The 20,004-nt window shown below is 39.3% G+C and overlaps 1 protein-coding gene across 5 annotated transcripts in view; it reads right to left on the reverse strand.

The window, feature by feature from the left end:
- Positions 1-8,246: 8,246 nt before the first annotated feature.
- The window catches only part of SMARCA2 (SWI/SNF related, matrix associated, actin dependent regulator of chromatin, subfamily a, member 2), a 120,059-nt gene continuing 108,301 nt past the window's right edge, over positions 8,247-20,004 (reverse strand). For all 5 annotated transcript variants that reach the window (XM_027752187.2, XM_027752189.2, XM_039384490.1 and 2 more), the window contains 5 exons: positions 16,944-17,049; positions 15,187-15,288; positions 11,098-11,230; positions 9,830-9,972; positions 8,247-9,192 (listed from right to left, as the gene is read on the reverse strand). In XM_027752187.2, the coding sequence (XP_027607988.1) occupies positions 9,157-9,192; positions 9,830-9,972; positions 11,098-11,230; positions 15,187-15,288; positions 16,944-17,049 (520 nt within the window). In that variant the 3' untranslated portion in view covers positions 8,247-9,156. The remainder of the gene's footprint in view (positions 9,193-9,829; positions 9,973-11,097; positions 11,231-15,186; positions 15,289-16,943; positions 17,050-20,004) is intronic.

The following is a 20,004-nucleotide window of genomic DNA, read 5'->3' on the forward strand; positions in this document are numbered from 1 at the left end:
CTCTCCAGATTCCCAAGACTGCTCAAAAATCATTGAGAGAGGCCTCACAAGGACATCAGCCAGCTCTTTGAGTATCCTCGGACGAATCTCATCAGCCCCCATAGATTTATAGGGATCCAGCTGGAGCAGCAGATCTCTCATAACTTCAGGATCAACTGGGAGTCTATCATTCTCACAGCCATGGTCCTTAGTCCATCACTGGTGTTGAAGACAAAGGCAAACAAAGCATTAAACACCTCTGCCTTTTCTATGTCCCTGTTTGTGAGCTGACCATCCTAATCCTGTAATGGGCTGATGTTATTTCTGCACTGCCTTTTGCTATTAACATATTAAAAAACCCTCTTTTTATTGTCCCCCACATTTTTGGCCAGCTTCAACTCCAGCTGAGCTGTGGCTACACAAGTTTCCTCCATACAGTGGCAAGTAGCACCTCTGTATTTCTCCAGTGTCACCTGACCTTGTTTCCACTGAGCATACACCTTACTTTTTGTCTCTACCTCCCAAAGAAGATTCCTGATCAACCAAGCTGGCCTTCTGCCTCACCTGCTTGACTTCTGACATTTAGGCATTGCCTGTTCCTGTGCCCTTAGGAGGTGGTGCTTAAAAAGTGACCAGCACTGATGGACCCCAGCACCTTCAAAAGTGTTCTCCCAGGGGACCTTACTCACTAGTGACCCGAGCAGCCTGCATTCTGCTCTCCTCATGTCGAGTTGAAGTTTTGCTGTCACTTTTCCTCCTGCCAACAGAGATTTTAAACCAAGAGGATTGCTTTGTGGTCACTGTGGCCAAGAAGGCCAGCAATTGCCACTTGACTCACAAGACCCTCTCTGCAAAGGCAACAAAATCAAGGAGGGCATCTTTATTAGTTGACTCCCTTAGTACCTGAACCATGAAGTAGCAGCCTGATGTTTTAAGAATCTTCTGGACCTGTTTGTGCCAGGAGTGTGGTGTCCCCAGTTAACATACGGCAAGTTGAAGCATCCCATAAGAACAAGGACAGTTGATTTAGAGGTGTCTCTTAGTTCCTCAAAGAATAATTTGTTGGTGTCATCATCCTGGTCGGAAGGTCTACAACAGACTCAACTGTGTCACTGCCAGTTGTAAGCTCCATATATGTCATCCATTCCATGAGGAAAAAGATAATAAATGTGTGACCTTCCTGAAAATGTTTACACCTGCAGTGAATGCAGCCTTCACAGAAATTTATTTTCTGTAGTTTTCTGTACTAAGGTTAAAAAAAAGTGTACTGAAATTTCATGTTTATCTTTCCAGCAATATCTTTCAGGTGTGAACTTTCAATAGGACTTGGCACAGTTGGAAAGGCAGAGAGCCATGTCTGGTTGTTTCTTTAATACTTTTGGGGATGGTGACTCCACCACCTCTATGGGCAGCCCGTTACAATGCCTGACCACCCTTTCAGTAAAGAAATTCTTCCTATGTCCAACCTGAACCTCCCCCGATGCAGCTTGGCCCTATGTCCTCTTATCCTGTTGCTAGTTACTTGGGAGAAGAGATCAACTCCCTTCTTAGTACAACCTCCTTTCAGGTAGCTGTAGAGAGCAATAGGGTTCCCCCTGAACCACCTCTTGTCCAGTCTAAACAACCCGAGCTCCCTCTGCTGCTCTTCTAAGACTTGTGCTCCAGATCCTTCACCACTGCCCTGGTCCTGCTGGTCACACCATTGCTGGTACAAGCCAGGATTTCATTTGCCTTCTTGGCCACCTGGGCATGCTGCTGGCTCATGTTCGGCCCCTGTTGACCAGCATCCCCAGGTTCTTTTCTGCTGGTCAGCTTTCCAGCCACTCTGCCATCAGCCTGTAGCACTGCCTGGGGTTGTTGTGACCCAAGGGCAGGACCTAGCACTTGGCCTTGTTGAGCTTCACACCGTTGGCCTCGGCCCATCAATCCAGCCTGTCCAGATCCCACTGCAGAGCATTCCTACCCTCTGGCAGAGCAAGACTCCTGCCCAACTCTGTTGTCTGCACACTGGCTGGGGATGCCCTCAATCTCCTTGTCCAGATTGTTGATGAAGATATTAAACAGACCTGGCCCCAGTACTGAGCCCTGGTGACTGCCCACCAGCTGGATGTAACTCCATTCACCACCACTCTCTGGGCCTGGACATACAGCCAGTTCTTTACCCAGCAGAGTGTGCCTGTCCAAGCCACGGACTGCCAGCTTTTCCAGCAGAATGCCATGGGAGACAGTATGGGAGGCTTTAAAGTCCAGGTAAACAAAATCCACAGCCTTTCCCTCATCCACTAAGTGGCTCACCTGCTCAGGGAAGGGGATCAGGTTGGTCGAGCAGGACCTGCCTTCCACAAACTCATGTTGGCTGAGCCTGATTACCTGGATGTCCTGTACATCCAGGTAATATACAGGACATTACATTAATGTGTGATTGCACTCAAGATCATCTGTTCCATAACCCTCCCCCAGCACCAAGATCAAGCTGACAGGCCTGTAGTTCCCTGGATCCTTCTTCTGACCCTTACTGAAGATGGATGTCACACTGGCCAACCTCCAGGGTCAATGATTTCCCCATAATCACTCAAAATGACCATTAGCCACGTTTTTACTATCACAAAGAAAGAGTAGGATAGATGGATGGCATGAAGAAACAGCACAGAAAGTTATGTTCTGTGATGCAGCAATGGAAATTGGTCTAATAAGGTTTTCTAAAGCAGAAATAAAATGTTCTTATTTTGATAAGATTGCCCCTTATGCAGTCGAAATTAATTGTGGAGCTTTAAAAACCCAGTTACTGCTTTGAAGTGTTTAAGTGCAGTGACATGGAACACTTACCATCTTTTGTACATCTGCAGAATGTCAGACATGCTGAGCTTCACTGCTTTCTTCCTTGACCTTAAGAACGGCTCAAAGACACTTCAAGAAATCCTAGGAGCACCCCTAGGATGTGTCCCTAGGGTTACACCAGCAGACAACCAGCACAAATAGCAACAAGGTGTCCTGATTTCAGAAAAAGAGAAGCCTGAAATGAATGGTCAGACAACTCCTTTTTCCTCCTTCTTGTATTTCATGTTAGAAGGACAAAGAAGATGGGAAGTAACGCTACACAATTAAGCACTAACTTCTTTTGAGTCTGTAAGGCATCCAAATACACGCACAAAATGTATTCCAGTGGAAGGTGATGAAGAGAAACTACGCTGGAAGCCCAAACGGAGAATGCACACAGTAGATACTACTACAATAAAATGGAATATAAACCATAATACAAATACCATGAGCAGGTATAAATTCACCTCTACCAGAAGCCACATCTGTTTCAGAGAAATATTTGGCATATAAATAGTTCTCTTTCATTTGCAGTGAGTTCATGTCTTAGTATTGGGGTCCTTTCTTGATTTTGATCTCCATCTCCTGGTGTGAGAACAGCCTCTGCAAAGGTTCTATTTACAGGCGGCAGATGATGCAATACATAGCTTAAAACCTTCGATCTCATAAAAAATGGTAAATGTAACAAAGCATTGGTATATGTCATCACAGCAATGGATTGTGCATGAAAACATGACACTGAATACCAAGCCCACACAAACCCAGGAAGCAGCTGCCCAAGCTGGAAGTTGTCATGAAAACAGTACTTGTCTTGTGTATAATTTCCAATACAAGTCTTCTAGTCCCTTTGAAATTGTAAGAACTTCATATTGCAGTTTTTTGTTGTGATTCAGCCTTTTTGACAGCAACTTGGCATAGACGGGAAGAAAACAGAAGCTGCCATCATCTAATTGGATACGAATTTTGTTCTTACTGTGTCTGCTGTAGTCATGAAAATAAGAGAGAAGTAAAACACCACATGGATTGAAATACAAGTTCTTTATAACAAAGACAGAGTAAGAAAACTATTTTACCACATAACAGTGTCAGATCAAGGCAGAGACTTCAGCATGTTCTTCAGCACACACATCTCTGTGTGAACACAGAGCCAAAAACATGGTAAACACTGCCACGTTCACAACCCTCACGAGTAAAGCCAACGGAGAGACAAGGACTAGTGTCTGGAAAGCAGGTGTGACCTCCGCATGAGGTCATACGCCCGCACCAACCTGCACTCATTTGAGCTCTTGGTTGTTAAGCGGAAATAAGAGAGTGATGCGCCAACTTCCAGTAACTTTTGTTTTATATCATGCTTAAGTAACTGACCTTCCTCGCATAGAACAAGCAGGCTGCATCTGGATAATCCTTCATGGCATTTTCACTTTAATGTAATTGACTAAGTTACTCCCTGCACAAACATGGCTCTTGGTGTCTAAACCCTTAATACATATGACTACACAGTTCTGAAGTTCTGTACCCACTGAATGGGCTGTCTAGTTTTGACAGCACAGCAAGATTAGCGTGAGGAACTCCTAGAATGATACACTGTTATATTGTAAAGGAGTCAAAATTTCATATCATTCACCTCTTTGCCTACCCTGAACCTACTTCCCCTTCCTCCTTAAGGTTAATTCACCCACATAAATCATTTTTGCGAGCTGCTTCTGTGAACCTGCATAACGAGATTTACAGTCATTTTTCCGCTGACAGTTCAAGTCCCTATTCAAAAACTGCAAGGAATTTAAAAACATTTCAGAGGTTTTTCAGAGGATGAGCAGACGGGAAAACAAGAGACCAGCCTAAAAATCCCTTTACAAAAATGAATGTTGTTTTTAACATGTTGTGTCCTGTTTTCTAGACTAAACAACGTGTTCAGTAAATCCAATTGCCCAAGTGTTAATGAAAAACTGACAGCAGGTTGGGCATTATGAATAAAGCTACTAATGCTTAGGTAGTTGACAGCACTAAGCATGTACCAAAAATTCAGTTACTGCACAAAACTTTGAACCCTACCACTGTATCAGCTATGCCTTTGTCTCAGCATGCACAGAAGCTGTGGCAGTATTTGCTGTGCCTCTCTGCCTCCACAATCACTGAATCGCCAGATTTTTCAAGAGCTAAGGGAGTGAAAAATACTTTGCATTGAGAACCAGACATATTTAAGGAGGAAGCTATTTATATCAATGAGTAAAAGGTTTTGCATTTTCTTTGTTTCTTTCAGGTTGAGAGGAAAAGAAAAAATTAATAGCATCTGGAACGTATCAAAGCTGTTAAATGTTAAATTCCTCTGGCCCACTTACACTACTGCCTACTTCCCAGGAGAAAGATGCATTGAGAAAGCCTCCTGCTATTTACTTCACTTCACTTGTCTTCTTCAGTGCTCAAGCTATGCAGTTTCCAATTTTACTGTACAATTTTCCGAAATTAAGGTAGGAAACGAGCTAATTTCCCTCAATATAGATTGTAGCATTGTGCTTTTATTTGGGTACTGTCCAAAAGGTATTTCAAGTGTTTTGCATGGCACTTTGTACTAGAAGGGGAATTCTGTAAAAGAGAAAGTGTTTCCATCTTTAACATAGATTTGTATATACCTTAAGTAAAGATTTTCTCTTCTTTTATTGTAAACAATTTGGAAGGTTACAAATGACAGTTTTCCCAGTACCTTTTTCTTCATATAGTGATGTGCTGAGATTACAAAAAAAAAAATTATCTTGAAAAATGCAGTAAATTCATACAGAGAAACAGCAAGATAACAATTAAAATATTACTCTAGGTAGAAGTGAATCCAAATCCTAGGCAAAATAACAGGACCAATTGCACTGGAGCATAGGCATGACTTACAGACATAAATCTACTTTATTCTAATGTTAAAAAATAATTGTGGGCTTTCTTTTTGAAACTCAGAGGGGAAATTGAAAATATTTTGACACTATTTAAACCCAGTAAAACAAACTGCAGCTAAGAACTCAAAAATATCTCTTCAGGCAAACCGATATGCTCATATGACTTACAGTTACTAATCAAAACCAAAGCTACTTTCAATTTTAACAGAAATGTTGGGTTTTCTCAGTTAATTTTTCTTCTCCAGCTAAACACTCATCTGTAAATAATGAGTTCTTGAAAAATAAATCAAACTGGGTCACTGCAAAGTCATTTGGCACTCTGGGGATGGGTAATGTGATCCTGTGCTTCTCTTATCCAAGTTGCCAGTTTAAATCCATTCTAGACCAGCAGTGACTGAAGTCTCCTGCCAGATGTTTTTTGTCATGCATAAGAGGTTGCTAGAATTCAGTTCATTTTGCAGCGAAAAAATAACATTTTTATATGGTCTTGTGAAACTGTCACTGACAACAGAATGGTCTCTCCAAACCAAACTATCCCAAATCACAGAATGGCTAAGGTTGCCTTGCACTTCTGGTGCAATCCCCCCGCTCAAGTACATCCATCTACTGAAGTAAGAAGACCCAACATTTCTGTTAAAATTGAAAGTAGCTTTGGTTTTGTTCAGTAACTCTAAGTTGCTCAGGACCACATCCAGATGGCTTTTAACTATCTCCAAGGGAGACTTCATAAGGTCTCTGGGTAGCCTGCACCAGGGCTCAGTCACTCTCAGAGTAAAAAAGTGTTTCCTGATGTCCAGAGGGAACTGCCTGTGTTTCAATGTATGCCCATTGCCTCTGGTCCCATCTTGAGAAAAGCCTGACTCTGCCTTCCTTGCACCCTCCCTTTCCTGGTATTAATTCACATCAACAAGGTACCTTAGAGCCTACTCTTCTTCACACTGAACAGTCCCAGCTCTCTCATGCTCCCTGTATAAGTCATGTGCTCCAGTCCTTTATCTTAGTGGTCCTTTGCTGAACTTGCTCCAGTATGTCCATGTCAGATACATCTCATCAGGACTGAGGAGATGGCAAGGGTCACCTCTCTGGACCTCCTGGCAACACCCCTCCTACTGCTCTCCAGGATATTGCTAACCTTCTTTGCCAAAATAATGCACTGCTGGCTCATGTTCAACTTGGTGTCCACCAGGACCATCAAGTCATTTTCTGCAAAGCTGCTTCACACACTGGTCTCATCAATGTGAGCCCCTGAGATCAATGGCACCTCTCCGTGAAATACAGCGTCTTCCATTCAGATGAGGCACACACTAAGTATACTATGTTTGAAATTGCTGAAACTAAGCCAAGTTGACATACTTCAGTGCAGGGCCAATATACAAAAATGGGCACCAGACAAACTTACTGATCACTTTTCAACTGAAGCAGTTAACACACTTGTGGTGGGTTGACCTTGGCTGGATGCCAGGTGCCCACCGAGCTGCTTTTTCACTCCCCTTCCCAGCCAGACAAGGGAGAGTGTTAGATGAAAAACAACTCATGGGTTGGGATAAGGCAGTTTATTAAAGCAGAAGCAAGGTGAAAGCTTGTGCGCGCAAAAGCGAAGCGAAAGATAAGAAGGTTTATTCTCTATTTCCCATGAGTAGACATGGGTGGCCACTTCCAAGAAGCAGGGCTTCAGCATGTGTAATGGTTCCTCAGCAGGCAGCCATTGGAGACAATGAATGCCTGCCTTCCTGCTCCTTGACTTAGCTTTTATATCTGAGCTGACATCGTATGGTATGGAATATTGCTTTGGTCAGTTTGGGTCAGCTGGCCTACTTGTGTCCCCTCCCAGGATCCTGCCCTTGATTGAGGAAGGAAGGTTACAGCACTGATGCTGTGCTCAGCAGTAGCCAAAACACTGGTGTGTTATCAACACCCTTCTAGCTGCCAATGCAAAGCACAGCACTGTGAGGGCTACTGTGGGGAAATGAACTCCAGCTTAGCCAGACCCAACACAACAATGCAACACAGTAAGAAGAGATTTGTTGTAGACACACTCTGAGAACCACGCAGTTCATACCAGACAGAAATGTTCTGTTTGCAAATAGGTTCCTAGGCTTGTACATTTTTACACAATATATATTCAAATCTAAGAAGTTTGGATTATCCAGAACAGCAAAATTAACTGCAGATATGTAGTTCAAATGTTTACACTACCGCATCTTACTGCATCACCACCCTGTTACCTCAAGATAATACTTTAAATAAACAGACTTCTAGGTGAGCTGGCTGCCTGCATAATTAATTGTATTCATGCCCATCAGGGCATATGGACACACATTTCCTAAAAGAAAAGAAATGTTTATTTTATTGTTTAATTATTTTAATTGTAATTAAGTAATGAACTATGCTTTTACTTCAAGGTATTTACTACTTTGGTTTTATTATTCTTATTTTAGTATGTTTTGTGTATCTTCTCTCCATCTCAGAAGATACTTCTAAGGTACTTGAATTTTACAGGAGACACTCCTGCCCTTGACCCTCCTATAAAAAGATTTGTGTGGAACTCATAACACAAGGCCGCATCTATTGAGCTAAATTATCTCTTTATTAGGAAAGCACCAACACCACACTTTTCAAAATTACTGGAATTTTATTTGCCTCAGGCTTATGACTTGCAACCAAAGACATTGTGCAAAGAAAGCAAAGATTAAGTACACTTTAGGGAAAAGGTGATAATCCACATTGGTAACATAGAAGATCAGTCTGATGAAAGAAGCCATACATTACACTATATAGATTGCAATATTCAATAGCATTTTTTAACCCAACTTTTTTAATAGAGGAAAAAAAAGTTAAGCAAAGTTTACAGTAGACATAAATCTGATACAATTCAAAAAGCATTTTTCTGAAGATCGTCAAGCATAAAGTGGAAAAACGTATAAGGGACAAGGTGGATGAAGGCTAACTATTGAACATTTATGAGCTATTAAACAAAGTTGCATATATGTACCACAGTGTAAAAAACAATACAGAACAAATTAGAAATTTGAAAACTGCCTGATGAAAAATAAAATAACCAGTGGCTTTTAATGACTTCTCCTGGTTATCAATGCTACAAAAGACTTTTTATTTTTCTGTCTTTCTGAGGCCACTGAAAAACACCTTATCAAATGATAAAACCAGGCACAATCAAATAATTACGAAGTCAAAACTAGCCTATAGAAATATACTAATATCCCCCATTTTCCATCAGAAGTTTTTTTTTGTTGTTGTTTTTTGAGGCCTATTTGGTCACAATATGTTACATTTTTTTTTCTTTTTTACACCATGATATCATATGTTTGTCTGGCACTATCCTAAAGCTAATTTTTAGAGAATGAGAATACAGAAGCAACCCAATGTCTATTTGACAAAAAGAATTCACTGGGTGTAAAATAGAAGAAAAGAGGAGAGAAGGGGAAGGGGTCAGTTCTGCCAAGAAAATAAACCCTATGGATCACTCATCATCACTTCCGCTTGCTTCCGACTGGTCCTAGAGGTAAGAGACACAAGACAAGTCAGAAATTCTTTCCAGCTATTCTGTGGAATTTGTAAAAGAAGGAAAAAAAAAAAAGGAAGTACAGGGAAGAAAAAAGACAATTAAACTGACAAATCAAGATAGCCTTAAGAAAGCTACTATGTTATCTAGTAGTTCTATTTCATGACATTTCAGCTAATTGCTGTAGACTCCTTTAAGAGAAGGAAAGACAGAGAGTCAGGAAACACCAGCTCTTTCTTTCTATCCAGACATTTAAAAACAACTGGGAACACATCTATTTTCATTTGTTGAAATAGTAGAAGCACCCACCAAAAAAAACCCCATCAAGCTATAAGTTTTTCATCTGTGGACAACAGCAAACAGACCATGAGACTTAAAGGTTCAAGGGATGTAGTAACAGCCCGAAGAAATAAGCTCCAAACTTCTTAGACTTCTTGTCTTCCAGCACTGGGACCAGATCTCATAAGCACACCCAGATACAGTTAACACCCCCACCCAAATCTCTCAAGATGATCACTACAGATTAAACATGTGCTTAAGCATGAATAGTTGAGAATTCTGACAGTAAGCAGGACAGGGCAGAGATGCAATCACTGTAACCACTTCCACAGTCTCACTGAACAAAACTTACATTTTCATCTTGATCCTCATCACTATCATCATCACTCACGACAGGCTTGGCTTTTGCTCGGCTTTGCCTCTTCTTGCCTTTTCCTTTCTCCCGACTTTTTTCATCCTTCTTATTTAACTTGATTTTGACTTTCACTGATTTTGCTGCAAAAAGTTAACAGCAACATTAATGTAACTTTCACTTATCAACTTTTAAATGCTGTCTCTGTTCACAGAGATTCACCTCTGGTAGCAAGTTGAAAGATATTCCCCTCCGACCTTATATGGACTGTGGAACAATGAAACAGAGCTATTTGCTTTGATTTCTCTACTTCTTGATAGTTTTAACAACAGCTTGTATTAAACTATAAAGATTAACTTTAAGTTGACCATGTGCCCTTTCTTTTCATTCTCAGAATGCACAGTGTCTACAGGCAGTATATGGTCCTGTGAGAAGATACACATCTAAAAATACTTTCTTCCTTGGCCACAGAGATGTTTAGCCTTGGTAGAAACATTGAGTCTTTTTTTTATTTTAAACTACAGAAATGTTATGTGGAGGTGACCAGCAAATTTTGAGCTGACACCTTTTTTAAATTTCTGATTCCAGAATATCCGCTCATTTCCAAATGAGCTACTAAAGTTGCACGCTTTGCACATCCACGTGACACACTTGGAAGAGTAGCTCAGAGCCAAGTATTACAGCTTCTTCAACCAGAGAAAAGGTAGTCGGAGAGTTTGAGTCAATGTACTGGATGGCACAAAGTGCAACAAAGGGATCCCTGCTTCTCCACTTCATCATATTTCCAAGCCTGTAGGGACTGAATGAGTGTCCTGAAACAATTGGAGCTTCATTTAGTCCTTGTCACACTAAAGGGTATTTGCAACATCACGTGGTTCTCAACCAGCTGATGAACTCTGTATGTCGCACCATGCCCAAAGGTTGACCACCCATGGAAAAAGATTGTCTCTGGCCTTTCCAGGTACTTCTATTTACAAATAACATGAACAGGACACAAAAGCTTTATAAACACTCATAGCCAGTCCACAAAGCACTTCCGTGATTTGTTTTTGGCTTAAAAACAGTTTACTGTACTCTAAAAAGTACAGCCAGAAAATTCGGCTGAAAGACTTACACTGAATGTTAAAACACAGAGCAGCAAACTTAGTAAGTAATTACTTCCACCACTGGAAAACAGAACCTTGCAATCAGTCTCCATGCAGAAACGGGAAAACCTTTCCTTCCACCTTCAGATACACTTTCTTTTCAGTATTTAGCAGGGGACTCACATTCTGATTCTGATTCTTCTTCTTCATCATCTTCTTCATCATCATTGCTTTCATCCTCGCTTTCTTCTTCTTTGGCTATCTTCTGTCGCGCACTTTTGAACACAGACTGAAGAACAATGGAATCTTCATAGATCTACAGTACAGATACAAATCTATGTCACAACTATAAAGTCAAGCAATATCAAAAATTCACAGCATACATCTTAATTTTCAGTGCAAACCTACACAGTACATGGCCTTTTCAAATACTGACTAAAAGTGCCTGTTACGTGAATTGTACAAGAAATGTCAACATGTACAAATTAATGTACAAATGTACAATTAATTCTTCATGCTCTCAATGAAGAAATTTGTCAGTAGTGAGCTGCAAACAACTGTTACAAGGTATTACATCTAAAATGTCAAGTTAGAATGTTTTTCTTATAATTTCTATTACCACAGGAGCTACTGTGATTTTCATTAGATCATAACAACCTTGAAAAACTACCAAAGGAACAGACTTCAGCAGTAAGCACCTTAATTAAAAAACAGGTTATAGTCTAGCAATACAGTTGATAATGACAAATGGCTAACCCTCATGTAATTATCTTTAGGGTTTTTTTCTGAAATCCAAAGTGGCTACAAGGAAAATAATTTATTCCAAGCAGCTCATTCCTTCCTTCCTCTCAGATCTAAGATGTCTGAAAAACAAAATCAGGGCTTGCTCTAAACCTAACGTGTTCAAATGTTCTGTAGTTTCCAAAGTATCTTTGGTACATCAGATTTTCTCTTTAACATCAAGTATGAGGGGACTGTCAAGAGTGAGAGGACTTCTTTTGGCTTGTAACACATTTCTCAGATTAACACACTAAAAATCTTGTTGTCTTGCTGAGTATCTGGTTCTTTGTAATCACCCAAACAAATGACAGTGTACAGTTTGTTTCATAAAATATCAGAAGCCAAGCATTGGACAATTCAGCACTAAACAGTTAAGAATAGTTAATAGAAGAGTACAGACTCAAAGACCGCATTTAATTTTATCATCGTCAACAACCTTGGCTGTCATACTACTCCTCTGGCTAAATGACATACTTTCTTGTATAAAGGGACACTTGGTATTTGTAAAAAAGATAATAGGAGGATTTTTGGCTGCCATTATACAATCTGTATGCTAAACCTGATAAAATTGCTCCAATATTTTGTAGGTTCAATAAACCAAATTAGAAAAAGTTTGTTCAGAATACTTTACATGAAATATGCAATTCCCATTTTTCACTTGATTGTCAAGTCCTTCTCAGAATAACTGCCTCTCACTGTGGACTTTTCCCCATTCTGCAAGTGCTGCTGTACTTTTTGTTATGAGATGTTTGACTGCCCTTGATCATGGTAAAATATATATATAAAATTATATATAAATAAAACAATCATTAATGCCTTGGAAAGGCTGTTCTCATATTGTCTTATGACATTAGTGAGCTGTGAGACTCCAGAGCTTCCTTCCTCGAAGTCAAATAATAACTGACTTTCTCTTATAACTACTTCTTTTCAAGTCAGCTATTGAGAGAAGCCGCCAAGTTCCTCTGAGAACCCTTTATTTTTCATATGAATAAGCCTAGAGTATTCAATTGTTCATAGGAATGGCTCTTTCAACTAACTTTCTGTTCTTTCTCAGACAAAACACTTTTCTAAGAAAAAAGAATTAAAGGCAATGTACAACATTGTACTTTTTTAATGCTGTTCACTACATATTTAGGAAAGAACTATGACCCAGACTTTCAAACAGAATTTCCCAAGTAAATTGAGGGGGGTTAAAAATTATTTTAACCTTCTTAATGTGGAATTATCTTTAATATTGATATCTCTTTTGATACACAAAAAACCCTGGAGCTGCTTCATGAAAAGCTGTGCAAATTTTATTATTTTGATGAAAATCCAAACCCAACAGGTTCCAAAAAATCCCTTCATAAAGGGAAAAGCAATGACAACAGAACTTCATGACAAATGACAACATTCATGACAAATATCTGTTTCAAGAGATATAAAGTATTTTTAACTATGCGTCTGTTTCATTCAACCATTACAACACAAAAAACTTTTCAAAACACTGAGGCTGCATTGAGGACAAGAGCCTTAACCCATGAAGTCGCTCTATCCCTGAAAACCCCTCATAAGGTTCCATCTCAGATGTAACTGCTTTGCTTCAAGGAAAAGCAGCATCCATCATACTAAGAGAACACTTGCAGTCATTGTGTGCTTAAACAACTACCTCGATTAGCCCTTTGTTTTTGAGTGCATACACAACTAATCTAGTTTACTGATGTGAATTGGTATGTCAGAGCTAAGACCTGAACTACTAGAAAGAACACAGGGTAGCAAGGTAGCCCTGAAAACTGGAGGACTACTGCAGAAGTGTCCTGCAACTCAGGGGAAATAAAAATAAATGGTGTGAGAACTTCACAGAGGAAAAAATCCTAAAATAAAATCTTAGCTACATGTTTGTTATTTGGGCTTCATGCTATAAAAACTCTAGGTCAGGTAATTAATGTTGGTTCATTGGAGCAGAAAATAATACTACAACACTCTGATACACGTTGAGCTATTTCCAAACAGAGTAGCAATATCTACTAACAGTTCTATCTACTCAGGCTTACTGTCAATTTTACCACCTTTGTCTAACAAGAGACCAATTTCCCATGAGCAACTTCAGTCACTCTGATGAAAATAATTTTATTATTTTTCCCATTTCACTACTGATTTTTCTTTACCTCTTTTTATCTTTTCTATCAACTTTTACCATTTTCTGAAGTCTCAGCCACACTTTTTGGTATTAACTTTCCTTCACTTTTTTCCCCCACTTGTTATAATTAGATATTTATAGCTGTTTGACTGCTCTATGACTAACAGTAGAGTGAAAATTTACATTTGGACATGTAACAAAACTTTGTCCCAAGCTTTCTACCATCATTAATTGTCTTATTGAGATACTTTCAGTTGCTTTATTTATGGTTGTTTTCATGTAACTGAAGACAGTAAAAACACCACATGTACAGAAAACATTTTTTATCTCTAGATATCAAAAATAATAACAAAATTATGAGCTGTATCCAACAATCCTAAATTGCATACTCATTTTTAATTCTCAAATTTTAATATAAACTCCTCAGTTCAGCTAAAGGAATCACTAACGTTTAGAAATTTGAAGGATGCATTAGTATGGGAAGCATCACCCTTCAGCTTACTTTTATTTAGGCTTCTGTTAACATCTTTTTTTTTTCCTCTTGCACATTATGGGGGCTGTCTTCATGTTCTCTGCTTCAATTTAATACTGTATTTGCATTACACTTTTTGGACCTCATCTATAAAAATAATCACCCAAGACTATGTTTCATTGTATGGTGAGAAAACTTTCTAGTTTCTCATCCAGATCTTGTAGTCTTTCCTTTTTGTTAGTATCCTTTTGTGTTAGTATCCTGTTCTGAATTCACACCACCAAGCCCATTCATGTGTGTACAACATCTATTTGAGATGAGTTTGCCTTCTAAACCTCTGAGACTCATCTGGGATTTATTATTATTGTCTCTAAAAATGGACACTGACCTTTCAACAATAAAAAAAAAATTTTGAAAAAAACCAGAGGGTTCAGAGGGTATAAAGCTTCATACGCACATCTTTACTACTGGACAAACCTTGAATTTGTATCTTCCATTAGCAAAACTGAAGAGCTCACCATGAAGTATTTCCTCAACATTCTGTCCTAAGCTGTATTGTTACATCTGCTCCTTCTGTGATCCACTGTGGAAATCTAAGTTGATGTATTACTCTACACACATCACCTTTTACCATACATTCAAATTGTCTTACTGTAGTTTTAAAGTACACACAGAGCAGAAAAAACTGATCTCAGAATTAAAGTAAAAAACAATTTCTCTGTATACACACTCTGAATCTGTGTCCAGTGAATTCTGGATGATTCTAACAATGTGGGCATTTTTTTCTATTTGATGTAAGAATTAAACCATAGGGTTTATTTACAAAAATAATAATCAACAAGCACTAAAAACATTAGGTAGGGAAAACCTGTATGTTTAACAGAAATTAATTCATTCAGACCTGCGATCCCTCCAAGTTGAATGTCTGAGCATTGTGACACAGCAACGTAACATCTTTCTCCAAGTCTCCAAGACTCCGATACTTATGGTTGCGAATTCTTTCCTGTTGCATTTATTGAGGAAATGAAGACAAGTATCGGTGTAGAAAGAAAAACAGCAGACAAGACACTGACTTAATATTTGATTCAACACATGAAAAGCTTTCTCTTTAAAAATTTTACCTAAGCATCAAAACAAGTATCTGTTTAAAACAAAATCTTCAACCATGTTTTTAACATATTACTCAAAAAATGCATCAAGTTAACAGAGAAAAAAGAAGCAATTTCTACATGAACTGGAAGGGTTAAAAGGAAGAAAAATGGAGCTCTTTTGGTACAAGAAGTTCCAGTTTCTTCTTTCTAGCAAGGAAACAAAATAAGCTGTGACACAAATGAAAGTTATAGAATTATTATATCACTTAACATGCAACATGCTGCCTAAACCTCATCTACTAAACTGTGTTGGATCTGACCTGGCTGTTCCAAGATATGATGCTAGCTAGGGTCTAGAGGGGAAGCCATCCGAGGAGCAGCTGAGGTCACTTGATCTGTTCAACCTGGAGAAGAGGAGACTGAGGGGAAACCTCATTGCAGTCTGCAACCTCCTCGTGAGGGGAACCAGGAGGGGCAGGCACTGATATCTTCTTTGTGGTGACCAGTGACAGGACCTGAAGGAATGGCCTGAAGCTGTGACAGGGGAGCTTTGGACTGGATATCAGGAAGAGGTTCTTCACCCAGCAGGTGTTTGGGCACTGGAACAGGCTCCCCAGGGAAGTGGTCCCAGCACCAAGCCTGACAGAGTTCAAGAAGCATTTGGACAGTGTTCTCAGGCACACAGTGTGGCTCTTGGAGATGGTCCTGTGCAGGGCCAGGAGTTGGACTCAATGATCTTCGGGTCCCCCTTCCAACTCAAGATACCTATGATTCTATGATTTTAAATTTAGGGTTGACTGTATTCCCCCAGAACCACTAAATCTTCACAAACACAGTGTTTTCACCAAGTCAAAATCAAGTCTTTGCAAAAGAGGCACTAGATGTCATCTCTGAGAGTGCTGTGAGGGACCAGGAGTCAGAATGGGGAAAATCTCTGGAGTGGAAGGAGATGTGCAGCGGTTGAACGGACTTTGTGATACAGACTTTACAGTTATTATGTATATACACATTGTATGCTTCCCCGAATTTATATTTCCCGGGCATGTCCTGGCCTATCCACCTCCCTGCTCCTCTGTTTCTCTGCCGACTGGCTGGAGAAGCTGCAGAGAGGGGACAGCCTCCATTCGCCTCTTCTCTCCCCGGTTCCTCCACGTTCCTCCCTCTTTTGCCCGTGTCCCTATCCTGGTTTGCCCCCCCGCTTGTCTGTCTCATGCTCCACCCTATGTTCTGGCCCTTTCCCCTCCCAAGCTGATAAAAGATAGCATACACGCGTGAATAAAGCATTCTACCTGCATCCCACCTTTGTGTCCCATCCCCTCTTCGGACTGCGGCAGAGTGCCATTCATGTCACACTGCTACAGTTTGATTTGACTTTGAAATGACAGTGTTACACTGCAATATACACTAAACAAAATTACTAAAAAGATGTGTAACAATGTTTAAAATTAATGCCACAAATACAGGTACATGCAATATTCATGTTGCCATTTTAAAGATGACTTTATGCCCACCTTTTTGTACAATAAAAACAAAAAGAGAAATCTCCACTTCCAAAAGCGGTTCCTACCTTTATCTTTTTGAAGTCAACTGGTTTTCTAATCAATTCATAATACTCCGGTAATTCTTTCCGAGACGGGAGCTGAATGAAGACTTCACTTAGCTGCCGTCCTGAACTGTTGAGAAAAACAAACCATAATGAAAAGAACTACTTCAACTTCCTCAAAAAAGCACATAAGCACAAATAAAAACAAATAAAATCATTTTTTTTCAAATAATTAGAAACTGACCCCTGATTTTTAAATTTGATACAGATAATTAATTTACAATTTAAAAGTGCTGTCCTAAGTTATCATCATAATTCAAAATCATTATGTATAATAAGCTTTACAGAAGCGGGATCAGGATTTGATCAGAAGTGTCCCTTCTGTCACTCTTCAGTTTATCTTCTTCTTCATCACTTTATAGTTGGTTTTGTAATTCCTCATCATAGCACACTATTTGTTCATACTGATTTCCATTATACTATATGCTGACTGCTACTGGACTAACGAGATGTTAGTCTAGGTTTTCTATTAATTACTATAGGGTTTTTGGGAAAATCATTGCAACTATAGTGAAAATCACTACTGCAATTTGTACTCTTTCAGTCATCTGAAATAAACTGATAGGTTATCTATAAAACTTTCATACTCTAGGAATATTGCCTATCACTTACTTACAGGTGTTCAGAATTTCTAAGATTCCCATATTTCACATAGTTTATCCTTTTTTAATAGCCATTTTAACACTTTCAAGTTGAGGGTCTTTTTAAAATCTTCTTAATTGCGGTTTCCAATATAATACATGACTGTAAGTCACCTGGAGAGGAAATGTGTTGAAGGTACTTATGGACTTAGTTGTTTTGTTTTTTTTCCCCGCATGCCTGTCATTTTTCTCACAAAGGAGCAGAAAAAAGCTCTGCTGTGAAGAACGGTAGTTCACCGCACATAGCATTCATGAGCATTTCCCAGTTCACATTGAAATGCTTCCTTCTCTCACAGCTACACCAAAAACGCCCTGTTTTCTCAGCTGCATCTTCAGATGGTAACTCAGGAATACCACAGAGTTGGGCAAGAAGGCTGCCAAGTCCTGGTCTCCGCCTGAGCTTCTCTCTCACAGTCATCCTCCAGAGTGCTGTAGGATCTTATGAGACACATTACACTAAAACTGAATTGAAATTTAACTGAAGCAATTCTGTAGTGGAGGATAAGGATGATAAAAAGCACATAACAGCTCTGCCCTTTATGGAAGTAATGAATGCTTACTATACCTTATGCATTTCTTAATGCCTGAAATAACACTAGAATTTGAGAAGGTACTATTTTTCTTATGTAACTGAGAGACTAATGAATAAGTAGGAATAAAGAGATTTTCCTCATTTCCTAACTAGCTGGTGCTCACCTAATTCTCGATTTTTTATTGTTCTCCGAATGGTCCTGGGACAATGGTGCTCCTTGCATCAGAGAGGACAACAGTGTAAATGCTCTAACTGCAGACTGCTAATTAGTGTTGTTCCACCAATATCCTGGGCACCAACTAGCAGCTAGAATATTTTTTCATACAATTCAGACTGAGAAACCAAAAGCCTCTGTCTCATCCTGATAACTTTTGTCGGACTTGCAGCAGCAGAAGCCGCTCCCCTTGCCTGCTCATCAGTAACTCCTCGATCCCAGCAAGTTTACGGCACATGCCTGAGGGCACTCTGGGGTGTGCTGCTGCAGGGTGAGACAAGGCGGTGGGTGTACGGTGCATCTCAGCCAGGAAAGATGACAGTGAGGTCTACCCCAAAGAGCTCTTGGGATAGATACTCCAAGATGCCACTCACACCTCAGTGGTAGCTACTAGCAATTTCACTCAAGAGATCTAATTTATTTGGGAAGCACCCTGTTACTGAAACAGAGCAAATCATAAAATGACAAGTCTTACTATTTCTCTCCTGCCAGCAAAGAATTGTGGAATTCCGGCCACTGCACCTGCCATCTTTGGTACAGAGTCACAAATTCATTACTTTCATACTTCTCCTGTCAAAGTGTTTATACTATGGATTTAAAGGCACCAATCTTGTTCATGACCTGCGTGACTGTCACGCCACATGACAGAACCTCTCTTCATCACAGACTGCCCTCTCAAAGTGAAACTGGAAGCAATACAAGGAAAAGCAATGCATTAAGTACACACTATGCAACTGGCTAAATCAATGTGTTTCTATTTCTTTGCAAATTGAGGACCTTTTTTATTTTATTTTATTAATAGAGGGAAATGTTGAGCAGTCACAGCTGCAACTGAGATCAGTGAAATCTGTTCTGAACATATACAACACTAAGAACACCAGAAATCAGATCTCTGGTGCCCAAATGGTATCTTGAAATTTAAGTTCCTATTCTCCATTTGTAAAACGAGAATAAAATGATGTGAAAGAAGCTCTATATCTGTGAAACATTCAGACTACTTATGATCATAAAAAAAAAGTCCAGGAGGAATTCAGCTATTCATTAAGTGATCAGTGCACAACTTATATATGCAAGGCACTGATCCTGAGGAAAAGCAAAGCAGTATCCTGTTGCATCATTACACAGCACACTGTAATTTACCTTCCTGCACCTTTGCACAGTTTGAATGGGGATTGGCTATGCAGAAGGACTGAGTTATCAATGCCCTGTTTGAATCTCAGCAGCTTTAACAGAAATATCTATACGAGTAAAATTACTAAACCATTGAAGCTGGTGTTTCTTCAGTTGCAGTTCAGAATCTAATACCAAACAGAATGACTTCAGCATAAAGGAAACAGCTACTAATAAAATAATTTTGATCAAATTTTAAAACATGTTTAGTATATTTGTCCTATTGAAAGAGCTCTTGATGATTATAGCTTTTTATGTCATGGCTGTATTTTGTTCTCTTTTTATATACACACAATCACCTTCATACTGTATTTTATTTTAAAAATACAACAGTAATAAATTATTAAACAGCTATATTTTTTGGTACAGAACCAGCCAACTGTGATTTATTCACACATTTTACTAACTAGGAATGCCAGAGAAAACCTTCCAGCTTTTGATATAATTAATTACTGAGAATCTTTTAAG

This window comes from Pipra filicauda, unplaced genomic scaffold (genome assembly GCF_003945595.2).
Source record: "Pipra filicauda isolate LSUMZ 115617 unplaced genomic scaffold, ASM394559v2 scaffold35_size7292922_pilon, whole genome shotgun sequence".
NCBI lineage: Eukaryota > Metazoa > Chordata > Aves > Passeriformes > Pipridae > Pipra > Pipra filicauda.